Below are 12,992 nucleotides of genomic sequence, written 5' to 3'. Positions count from 1 at the left end.
AGCAAGGGTCATTAGGAAAGCTGGGACAGGTATATTTAGCATCACCTGTTAATTAGGCCGTCAGGTATATAGGTAAACGTTAATTAATGCAGAGAAAGTTAATATTGAATAACGAATTGATAAAAAAAGATGTTAAGTGTTCCTGGAGCAATCAAGGGTCATATTAGGAAAGATGGGACAGGTATATTTAGCATCACCTGTTAATTAGGCCGTCTGGTATATAGGTAAACGTTAATTAATGCAGAGAAAGTTAATATTGAATAACGAATTGATAAAAAAAGATGTGTAAGTGTACCTGGGAGCAATCAAGGGTCATTAGGAAAGATGGGACAGGTATATTTAGCATCACCTGTTAATTAGGCCGTCAGGTATATAGGTAAACGTTAATTAATGCAGAGAAAGTTAATATTGAATAACGAATTGATAAAAAAAGATGTTAAGTGTTCCTGGAGGCAAGCAAGTGGTATTAGACAAGGTGGGACAGTTGTATTGGCCTTGAGAAGAGGAGGAAGAGGAAGAGAAGAAGAGGAAGAGGACGGAGAGGAACAGATCAAGAGGAGGAAGAGGAATATAAGAGGAGGAAGAGGAACAGATGAGAGTAAAAGGAGGAACATAAAGGAGGATAAGAAGACTATTTTGTTTTTACTGAATAACACGCAGCCATCATCGTCATCATCAGCCCTTGCAGCACCTTCACACCTGCAGCAAACGTTAATTAGCAACCACCCACGGGCCCCGGCACTCGTAGGCCCCCTGGTTATGTGGAGAGAGGTGAGTGTACACGCCGCCCTCCCTTATTACTAGTTGTTATAAGATAAGTATAGTTGTAAGTGGACGTCCAGCAGCCCCGGACGTGGAGGCGTGGCTACAGGCTTGCGACCCTCCCCTCCGTGACAGTTGTTGGGTTGCTCTCCCCTGCTAATAACGTTGTACAGCCGCCCTGCCCTCACTACTTACACCCACTGCTTGTCAAGGTATTTATATGTCATTCTTATTCTTATCTCTGTTCCCATTCCTATTCCCTCTCTTCTTGTCTCTGTTTCTTAATTCTTTATTCCCTCGCTATTCATCCACCCGGCCTCAATTCCTGTCTTTAGCAATTTCCTCTGTTCCTGTCTCCTTTCTCTTCCCTTTCTGTTCCTATTCCTGTTTTGTCAAGGTGTTATTTGTCAAGGTCTTATTTTGTCAAGGTCTTGTTTGTCAAGGTTGTTATTTGTCAAGGTCTTTTTTGTCAAGGTTGTTATTTGTCAAGGTATTTATTTGTCAGGGTATTATTTATCAAGGTCTTATTTTGTCAAGGTCTTATTTGTCAAGGTATTTATTTGTCAAGGTTGTTATTTGTCAAGGTATTTATTTGTCAAGGTATTTATTTGTCAAGGTCTTATTTTGTCAAGGTCTTATTTGTCAAGGTATTTATTTGTCAAGGTTGTTATTTGTCAAGGTATTTATTTGTCAAGGTATTATTTATCAAGGTCTTATTTTGTCAAGGTCTTATTTGTCAAGGTATTTATTTGTCAAGGTATTTATTTGTCAAGGTGTTATTTATCAAGGTCTTATTTTGTCAAGGTCTTATTTGTCAAGGTATTTATTTGTCAAGGTATTTGTTTGTCAAGGTATTTATTTGCTTAGGCTTACGTCCCTCCCCTCCGTGACAGTTCTTGGGCTGGCGCTGCTAATAACATTGTACAGTTGCCCTGCTATCCCTGCTTGCACCCAACTGCTTGTCAAGGTATTTATTTCAGACTGCAGTACAATAGACTCATTCAGAAAAACACACACTCATTTGTCACCACAACACACCAGCACTAACAGTGACACTTGATTCACTTCCCTCCCCTGCACACTCGGCTCCCCCGACCCCCCAACAGCTAACACAAATGTACGTGTTATGCACCTGTACGGGTGCCCACTGCAGCGCATTATCGTCCAGATCCAGAGTTGATATAGTACACTGCCGTTTCCTATATTGTGGCGTGATTTTCCCTTGCATTTGATAGTTTGCTTCCCCCACCTCAATGACAGTTAGGTTGCACACCACTAACACTGACTAACACTGTCGAGGTATTTATTTTGTATATTTTAATGCAGTTTCCTATTTTTTTCCTTCCATTTGACAGTTGCCCCTCCCCCTCAGTGACACTTCTTAGGTTGCATTGCACTAACACTGTACAGCTGGCAGTGGGGCCCCAGCGACCCCCCTAGTTAACAATCGTAATTAACTATTCTTTTTAATAATCTAATTCTTAACTAAAACTCTTAGTAATGTTAACAAATCAAGACTTACCAGCACATTACTTCATAATCTCTTTACTCGTTATAATTCTAACTTGACTTAACATATATTAGACGGAGAAAATTGAGAACTTGACGCAATAAATGAGTTTTGATTCGTATTACCTGGGAATTATTTAAAATACAGTGATGTTATTTAGACATCTTATATTCAACCAGTCAGCTAGGAGAAAACTTTCCAAGGAATAGGGGCATCTCTGTGGGCAAGTGCATTTTTACCTGAATATAAAAACAGACCATAGTAGGTAATCTCTATCAGTGTGTGGACTGGTATTTAACCCTTTTTGGCTGGGTTGTGGTGGTGGCCAGGACAAAGTCAGTAATGGGAAATAAGGGAAGGCATGATAAATCAGTGGTTGTTCCGTACATTATGCTCATATTTAATATTTTTACTTTTTGATTCATTATTTATCTTTATTTACGTGTGTATTTTTGGATATTTGTTGCCCTACCTCCCTGTCCCTCCACTTCTATAATCTTCTATATTATTTCGTCCTCTTTCTTCATCTCTCATTGCTTTCACTTTCATTTTCTTTTTGTCGGCATCTCAGGTGTTTTGTTATAATACTAAAAATAATAATAATAATAATAATAATAATAATAATAATAATAATAATGTTGAGGGTCTTGCTGCCAGCCAAAAGGACAGTTGCTGGTTATTTTGGCATGAATTATTCACTATCTCAACCTATGAGTGTGGTTATTTGTTTAGCCTCAATCCATAATCTCCAAACATGGACTTTGTTCCTCTTGACCCTCCTGTTTGCCTCAGTGTTGAGTGAATCATCATATTTGCAAGAAGCACATCAATTTTATGGGTCAAACAATAATTCATCTACATTTTTGTTTATAAGAGTACCACAGAGTAAATAATCTCCTTGGATACAGACACATTTTGTAGAGGATCAAGAGGGAGGGGGGTAGAAGCATTTAAATTTTTAGTCCAGAAATGTTTTGTTCCGAGTAAAGCTTTTGCTCTACATTTTGTTCCCTAATCTCATGTGTGACTCATCTTGTTATTCAACAGATAAAGGATAGAGATCAAAGGTGGTACTTCCACAAATATCCGTTTAGTGGGGCACCTTCTGTAACTTAATGTATGGTATCTATTTTCATTTCCTTCATGTAGCAAAAATGTGCCAGACCAGTTATCTTATGAGTATAGTGCTGAGGCTGTTTGGCAAGTTTTTATCATTCTTTTCATATCAGGGTATAAATGCAGCCAGATAGGGATAGTGTGTTTTATCATGATAAAACATATTATCCCTACCATTTACTGTAGTTGCCACATCCCTTTCTGTTACAAAATGAGGGGTCATTAAAACCTATCATTTCATAGTCCTTATAAACTTCAACTCTGGCAGTATAGCTCTGTCACTTCACAACAACTGATTAGTATTGATCTTTTGATAAGCAGACTCTGATTAGGTAATGGATGCTTCTTTTTGTTTTAAAGGCTTGTTGCTACACAATCTTCCCTACTCAGCAAATTATTAAGCGTGTGAGTAAACAAATAAAATGGGGTTAAAATCCAGCAATGTTTGATGAATGTTAATACAACCACATACAATGTTGCAGTAAGTGAAGAGATTTGGGACTATTTGCCCCCAAGTTAAAACATAAGATTGTGTCAAAAAGACCAACAAATTTCTAGCTATAGCAGTTCAGTGTTACAGGGTCAATAGGTAAAGTAACAAAAACATTATGGCTATCACTTAGTTGTTAAAATTTATGAGCAGTGCCACTTGTGTTGCCATGAAAAGGTACAAGGTTCTGATAATTTTTTATAGTGATTGTGTTTTAAAACTAAGAATATCATTCAAATCTCAGTATTAAAGGACTCTTTTCTTCACAGGATGGAGGACAGGATGAGTGACACTGAAGAAAAGCTGCGTGACAAGGTGACTGTGGTGGTGTTGGGAGACCTTGGCCACTCCCCTCGCATGAACTACCACGCACTCTCTCTCTCCAAAGAAGGATATGAAGTGAATCTAGTGGGATTTGCCGGGTCAAAGCCGCAGTTAGAAATACTAAATGATGAGCACATTACGCTTACTTACATGAGACCTTTTCCACACATCACATTGCCAAGGCTTTTAGCATTTGTTTTTAAGGTTGTCTGGCAATCAATGATATTGTTTTTCACACTGTTAACAGCAACAAGGAGCAAATATCTTCTCCTTCAGAATCCGCCCGGTGTCCCTGCAATGCCTGTTTGCTGGTTTTATTGTTTTATTAGCAGAACAAAGTTCTTTGTTGACTGGCACAACTACGGCTATTCCATTCTTGCACTTACGCTGAGAAAGAATCACCCTTTAGTGTTTATTTATGGTCTTATTGAAAAAATCTTTGGAAAGCTTGCTAGCGGAGGACTTTGTGTGACCAAGGCCATGAAAATTGATCTTGCAGATAACTGGGGCATCACAAGGATAACAGTGTTGTACGACCGCCCAGCAGAAAGGTTTCACCCAATTACTGTTGAGGAAAAACATGATCTTTTCATGAAGCTTTCATCTACATACCCTTGCTTCTCAAGTGACTCTCCTGACAAGACTGTCTTCACTGAGAGGTATGCCGACGGCAGAGTTACTGAGTGTGAGGACCGGCCGGCCCTAGTCGTGTCCTCCACCAGCTGGACGGAGGACGAGGACTTCTCGATTCTCTTTCATGCCCTGGAGGATTATGAACATGTGCGGCAGGAGTTTCCCGACCACTACCCTCCACTTATAGTCGCTGTTACAGGAAAGGGCCCCATGAAGGCCTACTACACCTCACTCATAGCAGAGAAGCAATGGGTACATGTGGCTGTTATTACTCCTTGGATGACTGCAGAAGATTATCCAAAGTTATTAGCCTCTGCTGACCTTGGAGTTTGTCTCCACTATTCTTCCTCAGGTCTAGACTTGCCCATGAAGGTGGTGGACATGTTTGGCAGCGGACTGCCGGTTGTAGCCATTGAGTACCCTGCGCTGCCGGAGCTGGTGCATCACAATGAAAATGGCATGGTGTTTAAAAGCACGGAGGAGCTTGCTAACCTGCTGCAAGACTGGTTTCGTGGATTCCCGAAAGAGACTGCCATAAAGGAAACCTACTATGACTTCTATAAGAATATTGAAAACTTTAGAAAGTTGACTTGGCACTCCTGCTGGACCTGTAATGCCCTGCCTTTGTTCAGTGAAACAGTGACAACGAAAGGTTAGGGGACATGCTGGAGGCATTGTGGATCAAGGTTTTGGGAACTCAAATGTGACGAGACGAGGCGGAATAAAAATGTAATATTATTTCTCATATCTGGGCAGCTCCTGCTCTCAAGACACACTCGGAAATGATCTGCAACTGAGCCATTCTTCAGTGTGTGCAGGACATTTACTGGTCTTTTTGCACCTGCATGTAATAGTGAAACAGAACATGTGAAGATGCATTTCCAAATCTTAACATGTATATAAGGATAGATGTTAGGATATGGAAATATATGAATCTACACACCACTCATTTGCCCTCGCATATTTATTTAGAAAAACAAAATCATAAACAGGATAAACATAGATGACTATTTTTGCATGCTAAATGTTAATGGAATGAAAATATACAGTGCATATATTTTTGTTACTTTTGTACTTTCTGTAGTTGGTAATGAAAATTATTTTTTGTTAGCCACTGCTTGAAATTCTCACGATATTTTCTTAAAGAGAAAGAAAAAGCTGAGCATGGACCATTCCATAATCCTGCCCTCATGGTGATGGAGATACTAAAGTAATTCCATCAGTAAATGAAGTGGTCAGCATGTTTACTCCAGTAAAGATTAACATTCCAAAAATAGTTCTCACAAAGCCTTCACAGTCTTGTATCAATGTATGTGTTCCTAGTTATTTTCTGGTGTGTAATTTTGCATTGTATATTTTGTTGTTGTTCATAAAACTACATGCATACTTATTTTCTTTAATACCCTAACAGTAACAGGATCAACTCAATAACACAGCTTTCAGTCAACATTTTATCTCAGAAGTGTCGGTAAAAATGCCTTCCTTGCACCCTCCCACTCAGCATCTCAGCTTAGCATGCATTTTTCTGTTTAATATAATTTTCTAGGCTATTATTTAAGAACTACGTTTCATTCTGTTTATTGTGATACTTGGTTCTCAGAGCTCCCCTAAGGTTGTGACCACGGTAGGCATGTTTGTTCTGAGTCTGTGCACTTTGTCCCTTGTACCTTCAGCCGATGTTCTCAAATATTTGCCTCTTATATCGCACAAAAAACTCAGCATTCCATTTCATAGATATTCTTTCTCTCACATTAATTACACTTTCCTGCTATACAATTAAGCTTTGTCCTCTCATCCTTCATTTTTTTCCAAGTGCACTATCAAAAACAAGTAATTAGAAAAGGAAAGCTGGAGGTGTCGACCTTGGAAGAAAGAGAAAAAAAAAGACATGATTGCAGTATTGAGGGAAGTGATGAGAGTAGAAATAATTAATAGACATGTTTCTATGGGATGGAGAAGGAACAAAAGTACATGAAAAGACTGAAGAAAGCAAGTGCTCGAAAGATATATAGAGTTGTCCATATATACAGATGCACTGACCTGAGGAATGGCCTGGGCAGGGTATTGTCCAGTTAATAAGCTTGAAACACGTTTAACCCTAAGCTTGACTGATCGAGAAACGGACACAGGACCCAAGGAGCGTAGGTAAGCGCATTTCCTGTACACCATAACTAGGTCTACACACACACACACACACACGAACATAAGGAGCAAGGGAACACGAATTTAGGTCAAAGAAAAGCAGATACAAACAAAAGAAATAAACAACTTTCCATAATAGAACCTTTAACAAATGGAACGGTCTAAATCCAGAGATGATTCAGTGAAGGAGTTACAGGTACACATAACGAATTTACTTACAGGTAAACTAGATGAATATATATTGATTGATTGATTGATAGTTTATTGTTGCAGGTAAACAACAAGGGAGAAGGGAGGAACATAAATTTGGAGCAAGGACAATACTAGCATGACACACACACACACACACACACACACACACAGTTTAAGTCAAGGTGATCCAGCGGTTTGGAAGATAAGAAAAGAAGGGCTTGAGAGGAGGAGAAAAGAAGGGCTTGCGAGGGGGAGTTACCACCATCACCACCACCACCACCAGCGCCCTTCCTCCTCGGCCCAGAATTCAGCGTCTTGTCTCTCAATTTTCCGATATCATTGACAACAATAGGCCACATCTCAGACACGGCCCTAATAATATTAATCTTCATTCTGCCGCCGTTACGCACTCGGAATTTTATATTAATTTCGCAGCTTGACGCTCGGGGAGATTTCCGCTGCGTCGAGACCGCCACAGGAAGGAAGGAGGAGAAGGGGAGGATGGGAAGGAGGGAAAGGAAGGGAGGGGAAGGGAAGGATGGAAGGATGGGGAGGGAGGAGGGAAAGGAAGGGAGGAGTAGGGGATGATGGTATGGAGGTAAAGGAAGGGAGGGGATGGGTAGGATGTAAGGATGGGGAGGGTAGGAGGGAAAGGAAGGGAGGAGAAGGGGAGGATGGGAAGGAGGGAAAGAAAACACAAAGGAAGAACAAACAACAGCAGACCTGATGGTCCATACGAGGCTGTTTGTGACAAGCTACACTAACTATCTAATCAAAGGTGGAAGATGAAGGAGGGGAAGGATGGGGAAGGGAGGGAGGGAAGGAGGGGGATTAAGGATGGGGAAAGGAGGGGAGGGGAGGAGGGGAAGGGGAGGATGGGAAGGAGGGAAAGAAAGGGAGGGGAAGGATGGGGAAGGGAGGGAGGGAAGGAGCAGAATTGAGGATGGGGAAAGGAAGGGAGGGGAGGAGGGGAAGGGGAGGATGGGAAGGAGGGAAAGAAAGGGAGGGGAAGGATGGGGAAGGGAAGGAGAGAAGGAGGGGGATTAATGATGGGGAAAGGAGGAGGGGAAGGATGGGAAGGGGAGGAATGACTGCCGTGGGAGGGAAGGAATTAAGGGATGGGAAGGGGAAGGACTGCCAGGGAAAGGGAGGGAAGGAGGGGAAGGGAAGGATAGGGAAGGAGGGGGATGAGAGAGAGAGAGAGAGAGAGAGAGAGAGAGAGAGAGAGAATATGGATGTAGTACAAGATAGTTATGCATATAAAATCAACTTATGCTGCTCCAGAGAAAACGTCAACTACTGAGAAATTATAATAGTAGCCTTCTTTAAACTTACTGATGATGACGACGCGAATGAAGTTAGACAATTATAGGCGATGATAAGAATCCATACAAGAGACTTAGGTATATATAATTTGATCAACGTGCAAGTATGTTCTATTATTATACTGTTAGATAGATAGATATAGATAGACAAGTAGATAGATATATAGATAGACAAATAGATACGTAGACAGAGGTCGAATAAGTAAATTTATTTGTGAAGATGATGAAAGACAGTGACGAAGGTGATGGTGAAAATGAAAATGATAGGTACTACTTCATCCTTTTTAAAATGCAATGATGCACTACCAGTTACTCAAATAAGAACTCTTCACCTTTTACGAAGGTTTAAACAGTGGGTCATTAAACTGTTTCCTCTCTTAGCAGAGACAGAAGTGAAGCTGCTCAAATTTTTTCCTCTGTTAAAAGGGAAAAAAATGGAGCATATGTTTGATTACTACTAAGAGACAGAAATTGACAGACAGAAAAGGAGATACAGACAGATAGATAGATAGAGATAGATAGACTGTCTCATAGCAGCAATCACACATAGCTCATTTTTCTTTTCCTTTAGCAGAGATGAAAAAAAAAGACAGGTAGACAGATAGACAGAGGTATATATAGAGAAAGTGAGATGGATAAACAGACACAGATAGATAAATAAACAGGTATATAAACAGTTAATTAAAAGGTCTTCTTGCACTCCTCTCACTCCTCTCTAACTCCTCCAAAACGTCGCTCCAGTAGCCTAGTCGTCACCCCGCCACCAGTAACACCAGACATAGTAACATTTCTCCCTTGTCATCCCTGCCTCACCCTGCCACCAGTACCACCACACATAGTAACATTTCTTCCCTGTCACCCTGCCTCACCCTGCCTCATCCTGCCTTGCCTTCCCTGCCTTATGGAGCGTGAGGGATGAGATCAGTCCTCCTCCTCCTCCTCCTCCTCCTTCTTCTCCCCTTCCTCCATATTCTGAGTCATTTGCTACTTCCCTGGTAATTGTTTTTTGTTATTATAATAGTCCTCCTCCCCCTCCTTGCTGCTTGTTATGTTGTTATTGTTATTATTGTTATTGCTATTCTTCTTCTTCTTATTATTATGGTGATGATGATGATGATGGTGATGACGATGATTACTACTACTCCTTCTTCTTCTTTTTCTTCTTCTTCTTCTTCTTCTTCTTCGTTTACTACTACTACTACTACTACTACTACTACTACTACTACTACTACTACTACTACTACTACTACTACTACTACTACTACTACTACTACTACTACTACTACTACTACTACTACTACTACTACTACTACTACTACTACTACTACTACTACTACTACTACTACTACTACTACTACTACTACTACTACTACTACTACTACTACTACTACTACTACTACAACTCATCTCCATTAAACCCCCCATGTCTCGATTTAATGAAAAGAAAATGAGATAAAATGATAAATACGTTAATAGACAAACAAACAAATAAATAAAGACAAAAGGAGACATACATATAGTTAATTAACAGACCTAGATAAATAAATAAGTAAATAAATAACTAATATGACGTTTCTCTCATGTTTTCCCCTTTTAATGAGTTGCTACCCTGTGAGAGTTTGCGGTGACGCGTCTTAATCATCTCGGAGCGTCAGAATACAAACACACCAGCGGGCAAGCGTACGTCATCCCTATCAGAGCTGCTTACCTCTCTTATGTATGTCCCGCTTATCTCTCTTACTCGGTGTTGACTTCTCTTCACTCTCACTCACTCTCACTCTCAAGGTTACGACGAGGGCTTATACACAGTTGGATTATTCACACGCTTTCAAATAGATGGTAGTTTACGATTTCAGTTTGTAACATACGATCGCAAAGGAATGGATACACTCTCGTGACGTGTCGGAAAGAAAGGTTGTGTACAAGGCTATGTTAAAGAGACATTACTTAACTTTCGAATAGCTGGTAGTTGTTATGATTTCCTTTTGCAACACACTAATGCGAAGGAATGAATAAGGGTTTGTGACGTGATGGGAAAGAAAGGTACTTGTGTAAAAGGTTCCGTCAATGAGCTATTACTTCATTCTCTCTCTCTCTCTCTCTCTCTCTCTCTCTCTCTCTCTCTCTCTCTCTCTCTCTCTCTCTCTCTCTCTCTCTCTCTCTCTCTCTCTCTCAAGGTAAGAACGTAAACTAAAACAATTAAATTATTCACACACTTCCGTATTTAACTGTGTCCTTATTTCCCTTTGTAACACATTGTCTCCACCCACCAACGGAAAGGAATGAATACAATATTGGATCATGGGAAGGAAAGAACTTATATAAAAGGTTCTGTCAAAGAGGTTATGTTGAATATTAATTAACAAAAGACGTAAGCAATCTAAACGCTTCTTCCCCTAAAACACACACACACACACACACACACACACAACAACTCTACGTTATCCATAAACCGATAAAATTATAACTGAGAACAAATATGGATTTTAACCCACACGGAATCTAAGCCTATAGATCCGAGCGCCGCCGTGTCCAACCCACCTCCCGTCTAAAAAAAAAAAAAAAAAAAAAAAAAAAAAAGGAAAAGGAAAACCCATAATTCACCTTTCATATATCTAGTAGAGTTCATAAATACTTCCACGGTGGTGTATCACGTTATTTATATTTAAGATCAGGGGAAGGGAAAAAATGATGGTAGTGGCGGTAGTGGTGGTGGTAGTGGTGGCGGTCGGTTCTCCATTTCAAAGTTCCCTAATTTCAGGAAACTGGTCGTATATTAGCAGTAACTGACCCCAACACACGCCGCCACACAGCCACCACTCACAACACCCTCACGCTGACTTCCCTTACGACACCAACCTAACGCAAACCCACAAAACCTCACTTAACCCACTTCACTAACCCCCACAAGCTTCAAAACACACATATTAGACCTTTTTCAAGTATTTAACCTCATTTTCGGGTACAGAGAAGCTCGAGGGGTGAGTGTAAGGGAAGGGAAGGTCGGAAAACAGAGAATCGGAGGAGGGTTATAAATCAGCTTTACTGTGGATATCTGTGGGTAAAAAAACAACGTGACCGCCCATTGGCAAGACTCAATGATGCATGGCGAGGGGGCCGACCTATCTTTCTCTCTCTTATTTGGTACATAAAAATGGCCACCGTATGAGCGAGGAGCGAAAATATAATGGAGGGGAAGAGCCCGGACGGAGACATAAACACAGATAATTTATTCTGGTGTTTTATCGAAGCCGGGAGAAGGAGGGTGGGGAGTGGGGTGAGGGTAGGGTGGGGTGGGGTGAAGGAAAGGTTAGATAGGGTCAGGCTGTGAATGTGGTGGTGGTGGTGGTGGTGGTTGGTGGTCACTTTCTTTTGTTTCATATTCGTACGCTATGGTGGTGGTGATTATGGTGATGGTGATGGTGATATGGAGGGGTAGAATGAGATAACGGAAGTGATGGTATTGTCACTACTACTACTACTACTACTACTACTACTACAACCACTACCACTCCCTCCTTCCCTCTCTCTCCCACTCTTAAAAACCCGTACTTACTCTCGTACTCCTAACCTAACCTAACCTAACCTAACCTTTTTATATATTCCTACTATCGCCGTTTCCAGGGTAGTCAAAACATTGGCTTAAAGACCGCAGAGTTTTGGTTAAGCGGCTAACTGATAAAAGTGAGAGTGTGCATGACTGTGAGATATCTTGATTAGGCAGGTGTGTGTGTGTGTGTGTCTGTACCTGTTATTACCTGTATCTCTTTCTCTTTCTCTCTCTCTCTCTCTCTCTCTCTCTCTCTCTCTCTCTCTCTCTCTCTCTCTCTCTCTCTCTCTCTCTCTCTCTCTCTCGGTAATGGGATCCTAGTCAATCACCACGCCATGCCCCGCCCTCTCACGGCCCTAATTGCATAAGAGCATCAAAGAACCATCGGGAAGGGGATCAAACACTTCAAATTTAGGCTCCGCGCGATGGGTCGAAGGAGGATCAACGCTGTCCTTGCCCCGTTCTCCTCCCCCGATCCCCCACCACTAAGATTTATGGAGTTTATGCTGATACTGATACTCTTCCTTATACTACTACTACTACTACTACTACTACTACTACTACTACTACTACTACTACTACTACTATCTGTTATTCTTCTTTCTATCTTTAAGTCTTGCGTAACTTTCTAATTTCTTTCGTTTTTTTTCCTGCATGTGTTTTATTATCGATGTGTGTGTGTGTGTGTGTGTGTGTGTGTGTGTGTGTGTGTGTGTGTGTGTGTGTGTGTGTGTGTGTGTGTGTGTGTGTGTGTGTGTGTGTGTGTGTGTGTGTGTGTGTGTGTGTGTGTGTGTGTGTGTGTGTGTGTGTGTGTGTATGTATTTTCTTCGCTGTTTTTTTTTATTCTTCTCATATTTCTTCTTTTTCTCAATCAAATAAAACTTAATACACTATCTTCTTCATATCATAACTAACATCTAGAATCTTAACTCACTCCATCTTTCCTAT

General features: G+C 40.8%; 1 protein-coding gene across 5 annotated transcripts; it reads left to right on the top strand.

Annotated features, from left to right (window-relative positions):
• The first annotated feature begins 486 nt into the window (after window positions 1-486).
• Window positions 487-6,221, top strand: LOC127004016 (chitobiosyldiphosphodolichol beta-mannosyltransferase-like). 5 transcript variants are annotated; one of them, XM_050871481.1, is made up of 3 exons: window positions 487-771; window positions 1,656-1,729; window positions 4,148-6,221. In XM_050871481.1, exon 3 carries the CDS (start codon window positions 4,149-4,151, stop codon window positions 5,490-5,492), a length of 1,344 nt encoding a protein of 447 aa, XP_050727438.1. In that variant the 5' UTR covers window positions 487-771; window positions 1,656-1,729; window position 4,148; the 3' UTR covers window positions 5,493-6,221. The 5 variants fall into 5 exon arrangements, with proteins under 5 accessions (XP_050727438.1, XP_050727185.1, XP_050727353.1 ...); XM_050871396.1 differs by lacking the exon at window positions 487-771 and adding an exon at window positions 778-974; XM_050871228.1 differs by lacking the exon at window positions 1,656-1,729 and having other exon boundaries at window positions 488-771.
• The last annotated feature ends 6,771 nt before the right edge of the window (window positions 6,222-12,992 follow it).

The sequence above is a fragment of the Eriocheir sinensis genome, chromosome 1 (genome assembly GCF_024679095.1).
Source record: "Eriocheir sinensis breed Jianghai 21 chromosome 1, ASM2467909v1, whole genome shotgun sequence".
Lineage (NCBI taxonomy): Eukaryota > Metazoa > Arthropoda > Malacostraca > Decapoda > Varunidae > Eriocheir > Eriocheir sinensis.
The sequence above is the reverse complement of the archived record's forward strand: the minus strand, read 5'-3'. Positions and strand labels throughout refer to the sequence as shown.

Bases quoted from the DNA above. Each gene is read 5' to 3' on its own strand.
- LOC127004016 (XM_050871481.1), top strand. From the start codon at position 4,149: ATGGAGGACAGGATGAGTGACACTGAAGAAAAGCTGCGTGACAAGGTG.